The 19686-nt window shown below is 40.4% G+C and overlaps 1 protein-coding gene across 1 annotated transcript in view; it reads right to left on the reverse strand.

The window, feature by feature from the left end:
- Positions 1-4946: 4946 nt before the first annotated feature.
- Positions 4947-19686, reverse strand: part of LOC140925218 (phospholipid-transporting ATPase ABCA3-like) — a 43365-nt gene continuing 28625 nt past the window's right edge. Inside the window, exons 27-45 of the mRNA XM_073375203.1 lie at positions 19507-19623; positions 18714-18884; positions 17879-17989; positions 17261-17355; positions 16589-16651; positions 15330-15453; positions 14481-14549; positions 13843-13938; positions 13149-13236; positions 12746-12849; positions 12578-12607; positions 12028-12185; positions 11199-11265; positions 10325-10428; positions 9887-9979; positions 8702-8775; positions 7840-8030; positions 7190-7315; positions 4947-6505 (exon numbers count right to left, since the gene is read on the reverse strand). Coding sequence (XP_073231304.1) covers positions 6419-6505; positions 7190-7315; positions 7840-8030; positions 8702-8775; positions 9887-9979; positions 10325-10428; positions 11199-11265; positions 12028-12185; positions 12578-12607; positions 12746-12849; positions 13149-13236; positions 13843-13938; positions 14481-14549; positions 15330-15453; positions 16589-16651; positions 17261-17355; positions 17879-17989; positions 18714-18884; positions 19507-19623 — 1968 coding nt within the window. The 3' untranslated portion in view covers positions 4947-6418. The remainder of the gene's footprint in view (positions 6506-7189; positions 7316-7839; positions 8031-8701; positions 8776-9886; positions 9980-10324; positions 10429-11198; positions 11266-12027; positions 12186-12577; positions 12608-12745; positions 12850-13148; positions 13237-13842; positions 13939-14480; positions 14550-15329; positions 15454-16588; positions 16652-17260; positions 17356-17878; positions 17990-18713; positions 18885-19506; positions 19624-19686) is intronic.

Below are 19686 nucleotides of genomic sequence, written 5' to 3' on the forward strand. Positions count from 1 at the left end.
CGCAGTGACGACCAAGAAAAAGTTGCAAAGAAAACTTTGCTGCTGATGCTCGTGCAGGGTCGCTGTGTTGCTTATTAAACCTATTATTATTTTTTTAAGTTCTCGTTCCCATCAGCGTCGTGGATGCTTTACCTCTCTAAAAGTGGCAAAGAAACGATTAGATTTATTTATGCAGACTTTGTATACTTCACATTTTCGCGGGCTGAATGCATAACTTGTAGTTTTCTTTAGCCTTCAGTTTCATTTTTCCTGGGCTGCAACACTAGGAATCCATTTCAATCAAACAAAAATAAGTTGAAACCGGTGGAAAATTCTAGAAAAAAGCAACAACAACCAGCCCAACCAACATAAGAAATGAGGAAAAACAAGCATAAGTTACAATTGTAACTAACATAACAGCTTTTAACCTCGTTTGTGCAAAGGGGCATCCGTAACACCACAACACCCGTAAAGGAGATCTTTAATATGTATACTGACACGGAAAAAGGTAGTATTTAAAACACATTTTCTAGATTTACAGATTCTGCTTTCCTCGCATTGAATCTACCAATAGTGACGGAGATCTGTAGGCTCATGGCACGTGAAATAGGCGTGATATTCAGGAATTCAGTTTGGTTTTGGAAAATGAAAAATGTTAATTATGAAGGTCTAAAGAACAGACTTTACTTTTTCCGGTCATTTATAGGGAATAACTTATACCTCACAGGTATATTTTGTCTGTTCCTTCGATTCCACGCTCCTCAAAATGCCTCATCTAATGACTCGAGAGCGTGTGAGAAGTGTGCGTGATATGGTTTACACTCCGCTTTCGATAGTTAGCATTCATATCAATCACTTGATGACATGCGTTTAGGAAGACATTTCAGGAAATTAAGCTTACACAGCTACAGTGGCTACCGTTACATGTACAAGAAATTACTTTTTTGAACCCCGCTGGTTTCATACCGTAGCTTGAGAGTCGTTGTTCGCGTGACTCTTCACTAAAGATACAGACAAATGGATAACAAAACAGACCATTCACCAATAAACAGAAAACGGCTTTTGGTTCGAAGAGCATCAACGCCAGCTCCTAGTGTTAACACGAGAAGGCCAAGCTTGGAGCGGAGGCGAATAACCGCTCCAGCTAAATTAGAAGTAACATGGGAACCTGTGTTGACTTCACCTAGCAGTAGCAATCAAGGAATAATAAAAGGTAACAGAGAGTTAAGCTCACAGGGTACCAGCATGTCACAAAATGAAATTAAACTACCTCCCTTAAAAAACGGAATGAAACAGAGCTTGCTAAATGGGCAAGGAGATCTAACAGCCATTGGCAAGTCAAGATTTACAAGGCGGCTTAGCCTGGCTGAAACTACGACAAGTGTCACAACAATTCCATTTACGAACTACCAAAGACGCTTCTCATCTCCGTGCCAAATAAGTTGGAAAAGGGATCATCAAGACGAACAGACAAACGCTATGGAACATTTTATCAGAAACGCAGAAACAAATTTCGACCACAACAAAGAGAAAGCCATTTGCGTGTTCAACTGGCTTTCCACGCAGAACTCTCTGAAAGAATCCACCAGATAGTTCAGTGTTTGTTTGGTGCTGTGTGTATTCTTATGTTGAGTTTTGTCAATTATTTTTAGTCTATAAAGAGTGTTATCAGCGAATGAATCTATATTTAGTAACAACAGTTTAATGTCAAGTGGCAGTTGATGCCCAACATCTAAAACGGCATCGATATTTTGAGAGTGCATCAAGTCAGTGACTTTTAGAAAGCGTGTTTCAGAAACTGACCACATACCAACAGATACAAATACATTGTAACTGTTACACATTGTGAGGGTCAAAAAGTAAGCGTGTGGAGTTATGTAATCATTAAAATAGTTTAAACTCTTTCAATACTAAAGGGGATTAAAAAACATTCACTAAAACAATTAAATTTCTTTTAGTAAAATCAAACGAAATAAATTTTACCGAGCAAAAGTTCTACCAAAGAGTTTTCATTTGAATGGTAACACCGTAGGATTTTGTTCACAGATTTAAAGATTGGAGTGGTAAATTGTCTGGGAGCATTAGGGTTAATTTCTTTATAATTGCATTATGCCGATATTGGTAGCAGGGCTTGCAAATTAAGGCCGTTAAGATGTGTAAATTACCAGCATTAAGGTAAATTGTATTATTAATCACTATCATTAAAATAACGAAAATGATTTACAGATATACTTTTGATGTTCTTCGTGATCGCCAATATCAGCAATATATAGCCAGACAAGTTTAATTTCCCATTTTTCCAATTCTATTATATGGGATTAGTTAAGTTTGGTGATGGTCGTTAGGGAAAAGACTTTCTTTTAATTTTCCATATGAATTGCCTCCCAATTTCCAGACCTTTGGCAATGAACATTCTTTGTATCAACAACAAAATTAACAGAAAGCCATGAGCACAAAATCTTTTGCCGTCTGAGTGAGATTATTATCCCGGTATTATCCAAGGTGTCCTTCACTGGACCTGGCCGCTTACGGGAATGTAATAGTACAGAGTTTTTTGGGGAGTTGAGAAAACCGGGGTTTTGTGAAGGCGGACGTAAGTAGAGCGATCCACTACGAGAGCTTCCACACTTAAGCAATTTTCTTTCTTGTGCAACAATAATGACGCTGCCCGCAACAAAGGCAATGCAACGAGTCTGCGTTTACCAAAGGTAACAAAGATAGCCACAGTTACGTAACAGAAAAGATCAATTCAATTCGTAACAAAGAATTATACTGAAGAATCTGGAATAATTTTACACGTAGCTTCGCACCCTCGGGGGAAGGGGGGAGAGTGGATTCTCGAATATTTTAGTCATCCACACCGTAACAATCACAAGATTTATACTAAGATAAAAAGCTTAAAATAGCACAACTCTTGATTCTGCTTTGTTTACCTTTTGTTTGTTTGTTTTTTCAATGGCTTATCCATGCTGTTTTCCAAAAGTTTATAATAAAAGCAGTTTTGATTGAATAGTTAATCTACGCTCTACGGATGGCCTTTTATTTGGGAAATTTTCGTTGTGCCTTAACTTTTCATTTCTTTAATTATTGACAAAAAAAGAGCAGATAGCAGTTTCGCAAAAACAGTCACAAGAGCATGATAGCCATGAACTGGAACTGAAAGAGAACTGGAAGAGAATTAAGGAGAAATTTCAACAATTTTTCTTTTCTCCCCTTTTGGGCTTTTCAGGTATAATGAACAAATAATTCAAAAGGAACCTCACATGGTTAAGAATCCCAACTGGCCGGAGGGGAAACAGTTGGCTAATTTGCAAGCGTGACCGAGGATTTGAACTCGGAACTACAGAGAACAAATCCAACTAGCGGTCAGGGCGAGACTTGAACACAGGGCCTCCGAATTGCAAGTCCAGCGCTCTAACCGCTCGGCCACGCTGCCTCCACCGAATTAAGTATACCAGTAGGCAAAACAGTAGGCAAACCAGTAGGCTAATTTACAAGCATGGCCGAGAAGTTGAACTCGGGACTACCGAGAACAAATCCAGCTAGCGGTCAGGGCGAGACTTGAACACTCGGCCTTCGGATTCCAAGTCCAGCGGTCTAACCGCTCGGCCACGCTGCCCCCACCGATAAATAGGCCGTTAATAATTGCAATCGCTTATGTGGGTAAAAACGTCATCAATTCTCCATGTGATTGTTTCCATTCGTTTTCTCACCAGTAGATAAGGAGAAGAAGCTACAGCAATGTTCTGTCATTCCCAGTTACAGTCTTAACTCCCTTTATTACAGACACTTTAGGGACCTCAACCAACTGATTAGTTTCCTGAAAAATAATACCCTATTCTAGACCCAAACGCTCTGGTTTATATACCCTATCCTAGAGTAAACTGCTTGAAAATCATACCCTTCACAGCGGCACATACCTATATAGCCCATATATGGCAGTGCCTCCCCCTCCCCCCCCCCCTCCCCCTCGGGCCTCCAAGTTAGTGTCCTCATTAGCGAGAGTCCGTAATAGCGGGAGTTTATTTCAGTCAAACGTCAGTAATTTGTTTTTGCCGGGGATTTAGCTGCCGTCCGTTTTATCGAGGTGTCAGCATCGCGAGAGTTGACTGTAGGTGGCAGTGGTTAATGCAATAGCAACACGAACGATACAAAAAAAGCTTAGAGATTTGGAATGGGAAACGTTTCTATTTTACAGGGAACAAGTTGTAGATTGGAGCATAGTTATTAGAGGAGACTGGTTATGAAAAGCGGAAAACATCAATGATAAAAACAACAGTGCTGCAGTTTATGTTGGAAGCACCCTGAAAGTGCACAATCCTTTGTTTTCTGTTGGCAAATTGTTACGGAATAAATTAATGCAACGTTTCTATTGGTCAATACAATCAAAATGACAGGAATTCTTTTGAACGTTGTGCACTTTCGGGTCCACAATAACATATAACAAAGGAGTCTGACGGGCTTCATAACCATTCCACTCAATTAACTATGATTGGAGGCCATCATTGTATGATCGTGTATAAGAATTATAATTTGTTGGAAATTCTGATCTTAGCCATTTTAGTCTTCATTGTCTCATAAGTGTATTTAGTAATACATAAAATCCCTGTGTGTGAAAGGATGTCAGAAAAGCCAGAAGCAACAACATCAATTATAATAACACAAAGTATTTGACACAGACATATTGTCTATTCGTCTTAAGCAATTAAAAGTGAAGTTATAAAGGTTACTTGTTCTTTAATATATCATTTTGTTAATTTAGTTGGAAAGCAACGACTTATCGTATGAAGAGGCTGTTTTTACCGAGTGGAGGCAACTTTGATAACAAATCTATTTGTTATTAAATACACGGAGTATTCTCACAGACTTTGTGACGAGAGGGTTAGTTTTTTTTTTATCCCCCTGCACACCCCTCCCCCCCAAAAAAATATATATATATAAATATAAAATCCTTCACAACATGTAAGCTGACTAAAAAGATCATTTATTCCTAACTTTCTCTAAACCTAAATAATTTTCATTTAGAATGCGTACTAAGATTGCATTTTAAAATTATAAAATAATAACTTAAAAACAAACAAGAATATATATTTTTTATTCTATTACGTTCAGTTTTTATCTTTCATGCATATTTATTTTAATTTATATCTTTAGTATTTATAGTTGAATATATCCTTTCTTATATTTATATAAGATAATCTCAGTTGTATAACCTCAAAATCAATAAATAAAAAAATCCGACTCAGGATACGACAATACCAGTCTTACTCTAGACAAAGGATCAACAGGGATGATAGTATCATCCAAAGAAACATGATTTGATTGTATTCCTTACAGTGAATCTTCGTTTATTTGGTTTATATATTTATAAAATAATTAAGATAGTACGCGCGTTCTGATTGGCGTATTGTGGCGGTAAACTCATAGAAAACTTAAAGTTATTTTATAAAAGCGATAGATCACACTTTTTATGGGTTTACCGGGCATGATAACCCACTTGGGATGTTGGGAGAACACTCGAACAGCTTGTAAATCACTCGTCTTCGGCTCGTGATTTACAAGTTTTGCTCGTGTTCTCCCGACATCCCGCGTGGGTTATCAAGCCGGTAAACCCATAAAAAGAGTGGTCTATTGCTTAAATATATTTTAACTTTTCGAAGCGCCTCTACAATTTCAGGTCCACGCACATGTTCAACGCACCGGCGAAAGACAGATTTCAGAACTCACTCATGATGTATTTTGCCGCAACCGGCAAAAGGGCTGACATGAAGAATTCACAGAACTATTGTTGAAGTCGCTTTATCAACACAGTCGTTATAACCTGAAGATTTTACATATTCTATGTATTTATTATACACTTATTCTGTAATCACTTAATGTGTAATTCAGGTGAGAGATTGCAAGTTGAAGTGATAAAAAAAAAACATTAATCTATTTTCAATTTCAAGAAACAGTTATCGTGAAGCTTTAAGTATATAGCGCGCTATCTTAAATCACCATCGCCATCATCATGAATATTATCATTATATTCAGCATTATACACAAGAGCCCACGGCAATAGTCTTCACTATTACCACTTGTTTATGACGTACCCAGAGAAAAGGGTTTAAGCTAAAGTATATTCATAAAAACATTAAAAGGACAAACCACAGTAACGCAGGCAGTCCGGACAAATTTTAAGAGTTTGGGCTCTTTCCAGACACGAGTATCCTGCTTTCTATATGTACCACTGGTTTCCTTCGTTGGGTTACTTTTACTTTTTACCTTTCAGCAATAACCACGCAAAGCTTATGGGCTCCAAACTAGAGTTTTTAAAAATGGTTATCAAAGCACGAACACTATTTATCCCCTTTTTTTTGGTTACTTAAAATTACTTCTAGTTGGGAAGTTTTATTGTTTGGTACTCAGGGGCTTCACCAAGCAAGCATTGATTACCCATTTACCGACAGCAAGGAAAATACATGCACTTTCGCTTGACTGAAGTGCGGTCTTCTGAGTGTTGCTCTTTGGCAAAGTTGATGAAAACCTACCAAGAAAAGCCGAGAAATAATAAGGCCACATCCCACAAATGTGACGCTGACAGGGCCTCTAACACGCTCAAAAAAGATGTTCACCAGTGCCAACTCTCAGACCCAGTACTTAAAATCTTTATGACTGGTAATAACCAAAGGCTAGAGAGTGCAGGCGAGTTTCAGGCTTCGGATCGAAGGTTTAAACGCTCTTGCTCCAATGCTAGTGCTTTGCGAACGTTTCACCTGATAAAACGAATGCTGGCTACAGACGTGCCATGCATGCGTAGCAACCTGTCGCCCGCAATTATTATCTTATTTATTTAGGTAATTGACGCAGCGTCGCCATAGATGGCCATTGTACCCGCGTTATTTACCCAGGCAATCCTGGAGCTAAAAAACTCAGGCGTTTTCTCAGTTAAAAAACGTAAATAAACACGCATTAAAGTCAAGATTGAGTTTTGGAAAATTGAGAAGACAGGCAAACACATAAAAAGATACACAATGATTCAAAGGTAGCACATCCACATAGTGGTTCTTCGTCTACCATAACTGATCGAAATGGAAGTTGGTAGTTTTGGTTTTTGAGGAGAGGGAAAAACTTGAGTACCCAGAAACCCCGGGCCACATTGTACGTGAAAGGCAAGTGCTCTCACCAACGCGCCACTCTTGCTCCTCAAAAATGAGCTTGACAACTTTACCTGTTCTAGTGTTGTCTGGCTGATGCTGTAATCCACAATGTTCAACGCATGTCTATTTCTTTCAAGCTGACCAAAGATGTACGACCAGCTCAGAGCTTCATTAACTATCTGGTAATGCAAGATTCCCTAAAAGAAACAAAGCACAAACCATCACAATTCTAAAAAGTAGAACTTCATGTAATGAAAATTTGACTAAAGAACGTGAACTCAATGATTTTCGCAGTTGCTTGGTTCAGTATAGTATTGATAGAACGGTCAAACCTGTATGAAGCGGCCACCTCTATTAAGGTGGCTCAATGGGTTTTTTCACAGTCAATACCTCCCAAGTTTGAGCATAAACTACGTCGTCATTAACAAAGATTTGAAAATTTGTTATGATCAGGGTTGCAATGAAATCGTAGCTGATATAGCAACGAAATTACGCCATTGCCTATTTTACTTAGAGCTGTATTTCTCGGCACTGGGAACCGTATTAAGCGGGCTGCTGGTTATTCCCCAAGAGTGTCCGCTTAATACAGGTTTGGCTTCCTAAGAGTAAAATTGAGCTCAGTCAGGACTTGAGTAGTCTCCAACACAGCCGTGTCGTCACGCAACACTTCTCCAGGGACACAAAGAAGGCTTCGAAGGAGACTTGGACTTGCGCGACTTACACTGTGACTATCCATAAGAGTTGCTCCGCCAAAGGCACTGGCAACAAACTGCATGACTCTGTTAACAGCATCTATTGCCGCGGCGGAATCAGGGTTGTCCAATTGAGCCGTTGGATTGGTAAAGACCTGGGGCTGGCTTGAAGGAACAGCATGGGGACTTTGAAAGGCGGGTACAACTTCAACACGATTCACTAGAATAAACAAAACGAGTACATTTCTAAAAGAACCTAACTTACAAAAGAGGAGCAGGTGCATGCTGTAGGACAAAAAAAAACCTGGACTAAATTTCCTAACAAAATGTCGCATATATTGAGACATGTGGAGGATATATTCACTCTCTTCTGCCAACAGCGCCTAAAATTAGATTTCAAAACAACACTCTACTCTGTTTAATAAAATTCTAAAACACAAAATTCCACTCAATGACTCTATGTAAGAAATTCTAGCGCAAATTATTTCGGATCTTAACGATCAATGCTGCGCCTATGATTTCCGTTCATCATAGGCTCCGTTAACAGTTACCATTGAATTACCTATACTACATGTCTCCACAGTTAATTTTGAAGTTCAATGTATTAACCTACCATTTAAGGCGACCCTAGCGGGAAACGTGTGGGCAAAATACTTTGGGAAACCACAAGTTTCTACACACTGATACTGTACTGAAGAAGTTTTCAATTCGTTAAATCCGTTAACATTATCAAGCAATTCATTTACTGGGATCATTATACTTTTCTGGAAAACTGCGCACCTACCCCTCCCCTAAGCCAACCTTTTGCCCTAAGTGAGAAGTAAGTGTTAATGTTGGCTAAGGGGAGGGGTAGGTGGGCAGTTTCCCAAAAAGGTATAATTTTTACTTTACCTTCAGAGCCTGTGAGCGAGACCGTAGGTTGGTGGCTACCGACCTTAACCATCAATGTATACCCTCTTCCAAATCTGGTGAATAAAATAACGGATGATTTTAGCAAGAAGAGCAACGGCCGATCTGAGTTTGAACTCGATGGGAAATTAAGAACCCGAGAGAAAGAATAAACTAGGACATCAAAAGCTCCCCATCTACAGGCTTATTTTATACGAAAGATTCCTTACAATGTAGTTAAAGCTTTGTATAATAAGGGAGGCATTCTATTCACGCTCACTGAACATAACGCAAAAATATCGTAAGGGTTTGGGACGTGTTTAACCTGCAACATACCAAATTAAACTCATTTGCTCTGTCGATCAGTAGTAAGAACATTCTACCACGGTGCATCGAGGTAACGGTACTCAGGAAAGGAATGGCTCAGTACAGAGCTTGCAGGGCTCGAAAAAGAAGTCTCGTCCGGTGGTCTGGGATACAGCAGTCAGCGGTCAGCGATGATGATGGCCGCGTCTTTTGAAGCTGGCTAGTTTAGTGTTATTTGATGCCTTATTTGTGTGTGTAATAATTTAGTTTTTCGAGTAAGAGTTCCTGTTAGTGTCTTTTATTTGAATATGTCAAAGAAAGGAAAGAAGCAAGACGTTTTACCCTACCGTCATTGGAAAATACTATTGGAACAATCTCCCCCTGTCTATTCGCAATAAATCATCGAAAATCCTGTTCAAAAAGGCACTTTAAAAATATTATCTTGCTCAATATTGACTTGTGTGTGTGTGGGTGTGCGCGCGTGCGTGCGTGTTTGTGTTTTAAGAACAACAAAGCTATAACAGCATAAAGTCAATCTTCCTAAAGGGTCATAATTAGTTTTACTATAATGTGCCCTTCTCCATTCTAAATTTTTTTCTTGCTATTATGTACACATAGTTTAAACAACCTTGTACTAATTCATATTGTACAACTGATGTATTATCTATAGGATGGAGTAAAAATAAAATACAATACAATACAATACAAGTAGATTTTCTTCCTGGATAAGTAAATTTTAAAGCTCACTTGCCCGATGGACAAGTGTCCAGGAAAGTTATCCTCTAAGCACGTAGTTGCCCCGGGCATGAAAAAATATGAGAGCTGCTTGCTCAAGGCCCGTGCTGGAGTTCAAGAATTTTTCAAGCCCCGAGCTTGCCTTACCTGCTCTTAAGATGCTGAGTGGAGCCGAGACATTTGAAGTGTCCGTTCACCATAATCGCCAGTCTTGTACAAAGAGCCTCGCACTCTTCCATGCTGAAAGAGAAAGCCACGTCAACATTTTAACCGCTAAGATGCTACAAATTTGAGTCTGTGCATAACAAAAAATAAACTAACAAAACAAAACAAAAATTCTCTAAAGCCTCAGCCTCACTGGTACGTAATTAGTCCATTCTTAGCCCGCAAACAAGCGCTCTTGGCCATGCCAGGCGAAAACCGCTAAAATAGCGAGGATATTTCAGTCTATTGCTTTGAAGTTAATTTTTTGAACAAATAGGAAGAGGAGGTTGGCGTCTGAAACAAATCTTGATCTATTGCTCTTTTAACGTTCTCGGCGTTGCCCTCGCTGTCGTCGAATCTTAAGGTCCCGGATGCGTGTACCTGTGTGACGTCAGCACGATGGAGCGTCCGTCTTTCAAGACACCTGTCAATGTATCCCAGAGAAAGCGTCGGGCAACTGGATCCATACCAGTGGTGGGTTCATCCTACAAAACAAACAATGAAGCATCTTAGTGGTTTCAAATAGGCCCCTTGCAGCTTGCCGTTCACGTGGTACAAAACCGCTATGCTGGGATGCAAACGTCGTACTGGGGCAAGACCAACAAAAGGCATACATAGTTTTAAATGGTAATTTCCTTTTTTGAAGATCCAGACAGGCATTAGCAGAGTCCAGGGAGGAAGCCTTGAAACTCTGTCCCGTAACTCCTGCTCAAAATTCTTTTTTTTTTTTTTTACTAGATTCGCCAATTCTTGGCAGGGTAACCACAACAGCTTGAAGCAAATTACTGCGGGCCCGTGACAGTCCCCGTCCCCCGTACAGACAGACCACACCACAGGGGTCTAGCTCTGGTCTCCTACTTTTTTTAACAGCACTGTGGGTTCTGTGACGTACAATTGACGTCACCACCCAATGAAGCGATCATCTGACCTGGGATAAAGTTTTAGATTAAGGCCAGCATGATCTCCCTAGTCTTTTTTTGTAAGACCCTGGTTGGTGGTCCGGCTGGGGTTTGAACTTGCGACCTCCCGCTTGGTAGATCGGCGCTTATCCCACCGAGCTAACCGGGCAGAGGTTTTTTATTTTTTTCATTTCTTTAGACTGACCTAAAAGACTAAAGCTTTGGCTTTCCGTAGCTGCCAGCTCATGGATTCTAATCCGGCTCGAGGGACCACTTTTGTCCTCCAAAGGCAGAACAGTCAAAAAAAGAACCACATATACGATGTACAGTTTAGTTTACCGTGCAAAGGTGCTTACCAGGAATATAATTGGTGGATTTCCAACCAAAGCAATTGCTGTACTCAGTTTTCGTCTGTTGCCACCGCTGAAAAACAATACGAAAACAAATGATAAGTGCACCTCACTCTGAAAGGCCTTTAACAACAAAAGGAAAAAATGAAGCCTCGATTATACGGAGAAAAGCGTGTCACGGGTGGAAGGGTCACTCGCCTACTCGAGCTACCCTGGGCCGGACAACTTTTCCTACATCTCCTTACAAAACTTGGAGATCAGTTTACATGAGAAAAAAAAGGGATGGCTAGGCTAGAAGAGTGAGCCAGCTTGGCGGGTAAATAAGTTTTGATGGCACAGTGTAGGGTTCCACACCCAGCGGGGCCAACGTTTCTCGCCCAGCCGCATCAACGCGGCCAAGGCGAGACTATCAGAGAATGCGCCAGCATTGTTGGCTCGAGCAAAGAGGTCACCTTTTTCCTTCACGCTACAACCAGTTACAAAAATGTTGAGACACTCCCACGAAAAAACAACCTTTCATGCTTCAAATCGCTGCTAGTCACAGGTCTGTGAGATATAACACTGACCTCCCTTCTCCCTCCCATTCAAAGTTGTTCCTCCAAGTTTTGAGCATGGTCTTGTATTGCTAGCAACTTTGATAAGGGGTGGAGGGGGGATCAGAAGCACAAGACCATCGACAGGCCGTTTATGCCAAAATACGGTACAGTGTCTCAAGAACTTTTGCAAATGGTTGTAGCTTACGTTGACTCGGCTAGGAGGCCTCTTTCCCGGGACAACTTTTCTCAATGTAATCGAGGCCTAGTGCAAAAGACAATCACTAAGACCAAGGGTGTACCTATAGTTTCCACACAGAGAGTCCGCCCACTTCTCCAGACGCAGAAGATGAATAATGTCTGAAACAATGCCTTTGATCTTCTCGTCTGGAACTCCACGCAACCGTGCATACATGGTTAGCATCTCCCGTCCAGTCAGAAGTTCGATTAGAGCGTCGAACTGAAATCAAACACAAACGAGAAAGGTAAAGTTTATGCATGGATACGATTTTTATTTAAAATCTCTCCATTCACTTCATTCAGGAAATGTTTCTCCAAATGTTTTAAAGATTTTCTGTGCATAGAGTGCTATAGAGTGCTCAGCAAGATTATATTTATTTCCTGGCAGAGAAAGCAAAATGAAAATGTAACAATATACAATGTATTGCCCCTTTATTCAGTAGCAAGTGCTATATTAGTCCTCTCGCAGCCGTTTTTGAGTCGTCACATGACACTACTGTGCGGAGAACCGTTGCGTGACGACACAACAAACGACCGCGAAGGAGACTAGTGCCATATAAGCGCCGATAAACATTCGTAAGAAAAATTTAAAAAATTGAATAAATTACATACCTGAGGACAGTAACCAATTCTCTGTTGAACCTTTTAAAAACACGAAAATTTTAAGTGGCAGGGCAAACAAAATTAAAAACTTGTAATCTCTTATAAAGAGAAAAATCAGCGATCATGGTAAACTCGAGAGTGAAAGGTAAACATGTAATGGATAGAATGATATAATACCTGCTTCAAATTTGATTGGATGTTGAATCCATCCAGGTAAGCCGTGCCCTCCGTTATGCTAAGGTCTCCTGTCAACATGCTAAATGTCGTTGTCTTACCCGCACCTTCAAAAATATTGATCAATGACCCGTCAATATTGGGCAGTACATAATATCGACCAATCAATAGCTGATCAATATAATATCGACCAATCAATAGGTAGCACGTCAGTCTCGACTGATTGCTTCATTTCACAAATACGATAAATCTGTACGGACTTTACAATGATAAAGCAACCCTCCTGGTACTTAGTAAAATTTTGTTCGTTAAACCACAGCTTATAATGTATGCATTTAAAATAAATCGTCTCGTCCAACCATTTGATAGGAAGGGATACTAACTAGTTCTGCAAAGGTTCACCTACCGTTTATACCAAGGAGACCAAAACACTCTCCACGTGGAATACCAAGACAAAGATGATCAACTGCAGCTACGTGTGTACCTCGATATACCTGTGAACAGCCGCAAAAAGAAGTCAAATGTGAATTATAGGGTTCAATGTAATTAAGCTTGGTTAACTACTTAGAGCAAACGTGCTTGGCATTGCAGCGCAGCGTAGTGTTCGTGTGTTTTGGTACCCTGGCTGCCCGTTTAGGTTAGCATTATGGCACTTTCCACTGTTGCGCCACTGGGCCTTCGGCAGTTGAAAGAGCGGCGGTATTCTCGCGCGGTTAATGCGTGCATTTCCACTCGGGCTCGTAGTTTATATATAACACTCCTCAGTGCTCGAGGCGATTCGCTGTGATTGGACTTTTTAATGCTTTTCTACTCCTCCAACCCCCACCCCCGGTAGCTTCAGGTTTCGTTTACTCAGTTGCTTTCCTCCAAACATCCACTGAGCCTGCGGTCTTAGTGGGACATGCTAGGGTTTGGGCTGGGTGTGGCGGGCGGGCTGTGTGGCCGGGTTGCGGGTAATGGAGGCTTATAGGGAGTTCTACCGACCAGGATTTGGGTTGTCAGTAACAGGCATATGCATCGAAACGCTTGATTCAAATTAATGCGTAGAGAAGTACCCGTGGGCTATTTTTACCATACATTGAATTGACTGTATGACAAACCTTTGTTAAATCTTTGAGTACGACAGCCTCAGCTTCAACCGCATTACCTTCTTGGTCAGACAATATGCGAACACGCTCGTTAAAAACGTCTTCGTCCTGTTTTAAATAAACAAAAATAATGAAAACAAATACAAGAGTAGTAGATAAGGACAAGGAAATACGTCAGGATCATGAACTGCATGGACGTGGCAATGACGTTATACCCTCTGTGGTGCTAAATTTGAGTCCTTTACTGTATGTAGCGTTCAAGGGAAAACTTTCAAATTACTTGTGGATTAAGCGATTTGTATGCGTTCTCCTCCGTCGAACGCAATAAATAGAAAACTTTGAGCAGCATAGGGTTGGCAAAGACGTTGTATTTAAATAACTTAAATAATAAAGCGAGAGTTAACTACAAGCATCAATACAAAGACATTTTGCCACAATTAACCCGTGATTAAATAACTTTAAGTTGATCATATCCATGGTGAAATAACACACATCGTCAAAATAGCTATGGTTTTGGAAGCAGACAATAAAAAATGTCAAGTGCCTAAAAACACCAGTTTATATACTTCAATTCAAAGCTTTTTTTTCAGCATTGATCACGGTATAGAAAAGTATACAAACACTTAAAATAAAGTCAGGTAATATTACACCTCTCCTTCCTTTCTCCTCATTTGGGGCTCTGGAGAGATCTTAACCTTTGCACTGATAAAAAAGTTCATCTGTGAAAGAAACCATGAGAAAAAATAAAGTTAATTTAAATGAAATTAATGGGACAACAAACCCCAAGAATTAAAGCCAAATCAAGTGTCTCAAAAAACAAAAACAGTTTAGACAAGGTATGTGGATAAAAAGAAAACATAATTTCTCAGACGCTCTCTGACAGCAAAAAGTAAACCAAACTACTTAAGTTGGCGAAACTGTGCAATATATCAAGGCTATAATAAAAAAGCTAAACAGCTACTAAAAAAACTCAAAACATCGTGACCACTGATGAAAAATCAAGCAAAAAAACAGTCTGTTCACAATCCCACAGCCACCATCTTTTACTAAAAATGATAACCAAAGCGAAACATTCATAATATTGGGGAAGCACGCGGTTTACTTACAACAGCCAAGATTATGTAGTTACAGAAAATATCCATACACGCCAACGAAGGACAAAGGATATTCTGAGGGGAGGGGGGAGGGGGGTCCAAAAGGCGGCCATATCCGAAGGGGAAGGAGATGGCATAGATTGAAGTATAGTGCATTAGCATTTTTGACAGAAATATTCTTTCCCGGGGATATCCAACCAAGTGGGAAAATCAGGGGTGATGGGCTATGACAAATACAACGGGTTGGGTCGTCGAAACAAAAGTGCCTTCGGGGGATATGGATATTTTCTGGAAATAAGCATTTCACCGTGCGAAATCAAGAAGGCAGCCTTTTAAAAGACGTGTTCGCACTTAACAATCGCACGAAAAAATAGGGCATGACGGACAGTCTGGCGAAATGTTTACCTCAATAAGAAGAATGAATAGGAACAAAACAATCGCCTCCACGAACATGTACAATATAGCCTGACCCACCCCCGGACGGTCCCAATCAAGAATATTTTTTGTCCACGTGCAAGAAATGTCAGTTCTGCAAAGTCAATGACAGGTTTAAGGTAAGAGTAACAATAATTCCTTTGCAGAAATTGGTCACGTGCTTAGATACCACTTAGCAACGGCTCTCTGGATGGTACGCCATCCAAGCGTTCGTTCCAATCACAAAGCTTTGATTGCGATCGAGTCAGTGAACCATTCCTGGCAGTTAGGAGAGCAAAGGTGACGCAGTGGTGAGAGCACTCGCCTCCAACCAATGTGGCCCAACTTTAAAGCTCAGGATCGAAGCCATATGTGGGTTGAGTTTGTGTTGGTTCTTTCCTTTGTTCCGAGAGGTTTTTCTCCGGGTACTCTGGTTTTCATCTCGCCTCAAAAACCAATACTTCCAAATTCCAATTCGATCTGGAACGCGCGGACACGCTTAAACGAGTTTTTAAGAACTCCTTAGTGCTTAGTGGGTAAACAAGTTACAATTTACAGTTTTTTTAATTTTTATTTTTAATTATGTTGAAAATTAACCGAAATGACTGGGCAAGAAGGCCTAAAGGACGTTTAAATTAACCTAGGAAGGCTTCGACTGATAACATTCAAAGCTTTGTGATGACTTGCCATACAGCAAACCCCCTCCCGCGGGGTGGGGGGGGGGGGTACTTCCCTATATAAGTCATATGGGTATGTGCCGCCCCAAGGGCACAGTGTTGCGCCGTTTTGGTCTCAAAAGGGGTATAGACTTTGTTCATTTTGGTCTGGAATCGGATATGGTTTGCAAGATGAACTAGGGGAATGCACGAACGTATTTATTGTTTCATTCCAAACGAATAAGAAAGAAAGAGAAATCTGCGAATTCGAAATGAATTTTAAGAAATATATTTTGTTGCTGTTCTAATCTAAGTAATGATGACATAATTTCTTAAAGGCCAGGTCTGAGAATGGATGTGAAAAAGACCGGCATTTTTTGAGGGTCAGGATTTGGAGAACCGGACGGCACACCCCCACCAAGAATTCCCAGGAGTCCTCCCCCCTCCCCCCCGCCCCCTATCGAACCATTACTAAGTGAAATCCAAGCGTGTGCAAAGGAGCTAATTACTAGAAATGAATCTCGAGAAGTGGGTTTATTTAAGTGCATGTGAATGTATTCCAAGACAAATATGAACAGGGGATTGTTTACTTACTCGGGCGGGCAGTATTTTCGATTCATATAGTTTTGACTGATGTCCATGATACTGGCAGAAAGGCTGTTATTAAACGAAAACAAAGAATGTTCATAATTACTTAATTCATAGTACCCTGACCTAAAGATTTTAGGTTGTTATTAAACTGAACTGCAAGTGGCCCAAGCTTAAAATATTTTTAAGTGGCCATAAAAAAATGGGTTTTATTGGAACCGGTTAATTGCTCTTTCTATAATCCTTTCCAATCGAGAGAGCAAACCGGTTCCCACAAAACTCGTTAAATGGCCATATATCGGCTTGGAAACCGAACAGGAAAGAAGAAACACACAACTTAGCAAAGTTAGCCGATTTTTATTTAAATCCTTTCACATCCGTAAGCTACAGAAACAATTATTTCTTCTCCCATACAAATCCTTATATTTTGAACGTTACGCAACAGTGCTGATGGTCATATTTCGAGCTTGGGCTACCTGCGTTAAAACGAGAACCCATGCGATTTAAACTCAACCAGACATTTTTAAATTTTTTTATGTTTTGAAACGTTCAAATTTCCCGCCAGATTTTCAAATTTTCTCTCCGATATGACTCTTCCGTTTAGTCTTACAGGAGACGAAGACTATGAATAAAGACCAACAAATAAAGGTAAATATGTCTAAAAAAAGGCAAACTTACGAGTAGGTTGGAAAGAACAGACCGATATAGTGAACAATATCAGCATCGTCTTTCTTGCCGTTCAGAGTTAGGATATTGTTTGTTATCAGAAATGCCTAAAATGAAAAAAGGAAAAATCATTGTTATGCCCCCACAAAACCAAAATTACTTCATATTATTAATTGACGGGGTGGGGGTGGTGGGGGGAGACCGCTGGTTGTATCGAAGGCCGAGTTACAACCACTAAGAAGAAGTCCTTTTCAGCTAAAAAGACATTTAATCTCATGCATACAAGGGTGAGTATGTCCCTGCTGATTTTTCCAAAAAAAATACTCTGTATCTCAACTTGGATGACTTCGAAAATACTGTGCTTTTTAGCTTTAGGCTTCATGATGTTGTTGCGTTCATTTTCGAACGTGAAAACTGGCCGCGTTTCTCTCGCAATGGTGGTAACACAACTGTCCAGCATGCTTTGATCACATGCTGTTCTATCACGTGCGGGGTACAATTACTGAATTGTATCACGGTCGGGATGCATTCGAATTTTGTCAAGGTCACTTGACCGAGAATCAAACAATGGTAGTCCCTGTTTAGTTGAGTAAATTCAATTATATTACCTATATAGGTGACTCGTCTTACCATACTGACAACAGACAGGACAAAAACGGTCGTCGCATAGGCTGCAAGCGGCCCCTTGAACAGGAATGAAACCAAATAGACAAATGGCAGCATACACAACCCTAAAAGAAGCTAAAATTAAGGAAAACAGAAACTCAGTTTTGTGTACTGAGTGAGCAGTGCATTGCATTATTTCAGGGCAAATCCATTGTCAAGAAGAAGAGCTAACTTGATAGAAATAACTTTTAACGGGAACTATTTTTCTAATGGATACAAAATTGAATGTACTAGAAACACGAATAAGGCCCCGTCCACACGAATCCGGATAAAAAAAAAATATGCGGTTTCAAACACGTGCGGATTCGTGCGGACATGGCCAAACCTTCCGTGGGTCGCCATTTCGAACTACGAGAACGTCAATTAGTGCCGCCCGATGGCTGAAATCGACATTCTTTAAATGACACCACGCAATTCAAACGGTGACGCACGAGGGAATATTAAAGAAAAAGTAGACCTATTGATCAATTTTATATTTAAAAAAAAATCCTTAAAAACCTAACACAACCTCTTATTAATGGCTGTAATCACGTGCAATCGCAGAAAACTAACCGCTAAAAATAAATGTACGGTTGGGTGTTTGTTAAACCTGAAAATTCAACATTTAAATATAGCAGCCTGTTTTTGGCGTCGAGATAATGGAGAGTGACTCGAAATAGTAAACGATAGAGAGGGAGTGTACGAAAAGAGAGAACGACGTTCTCTCCCCATCTCTCCTTTTTTCCTGCTCACTTTAGTCGCTTTGCGCCATTCTCTACTATCTGAACGCCTGGACCAAACTAACTGGCGTTGTCATTACCAATAACAGAAAAACCGCACCAAGATCATTCTTCAGTGAGTCTACTTGAAAAGCTGCAAACATGATCATAATCCCAAGCAGTGGAAATAAATAGTTAATGAAGTCCCATGAATAGGTGGCCAGCCAAAAGGAGACGGCGTCCACGCCGCTTACAAATTGGAGATGTTTTGCCTGCACGAACACAAGAAAGGGAACCGCAGCGATTGTTAGTCAAATGAACACTTCGCTGATACGGCGAATTCTAGACAAAGGTAATTGTCAAAAAGAATTCGACCATGATAACCGCGCACAAACACTGCTTGCAGTCCGCTCCTCCTTTTCTCTTCGAATTGTCGAGTTTAGCTTTTAGCCAAACCGCCCTAATTTCTAGCGCCTTTGGCTTCGCCGCTCGCAGCTCGCGCGTGCTAACTCATCGACGTTCAAAAGAATGGCCGTTTTTGTACTAAGGACGCATTATCCGTCTGGAAGAACTGGGGCAAATATTTTGTTGTTCGTCTGGTTATGCGTCTCTAGTACAAAGACGGGCATAAGACGCATTATGCGTCCAAACGAACTACGTTTCATAGTGCGTCGTTCAAGATGTATTTCGAAGGAAAGTTCGTCCAGACGTATAATGCGTCTTGCGCCTGTCTTTATACTTAAGACACATAACCAGACGAACTACAAATGTTTGCCCAAGTTGGTCAAGAGGGATAATGCGTCCTCTAGTATAAAAACGGACAATAAGAGGCTGCCTGCATTCTACATGCGCACAAATGAACCAAAACATTCAATGTACAAAAGTCAACCAAACCTTTGAACTTTTCTCCTTCACCAAAAATGGCACGAAACTTGCTGCAAGAAACGCGACAGCGAAAGCTAACAGTATAGCAAGGAAAAACGAGCTCACGACAGCTAAGAAATTTTGAGTCTGAAGAGAACAAAAAACAAGAAGGTTTTGAATGAGTTATAAGAAAAAGTAACAAACAATCCT

This window comes from Porites lutea, chromosome 14, assembly GCF_958299795.1.
Source record: "Porites lutea chromosome 14, jaPorLute2.1, whole genome shotgun sequence".
Classification (NCBI taxonomy): Eukaryota; Metazoa; Cnidaria; class Anthozoa; order Scleractinia; family Poritidae; genus Porites; species Porites lutea.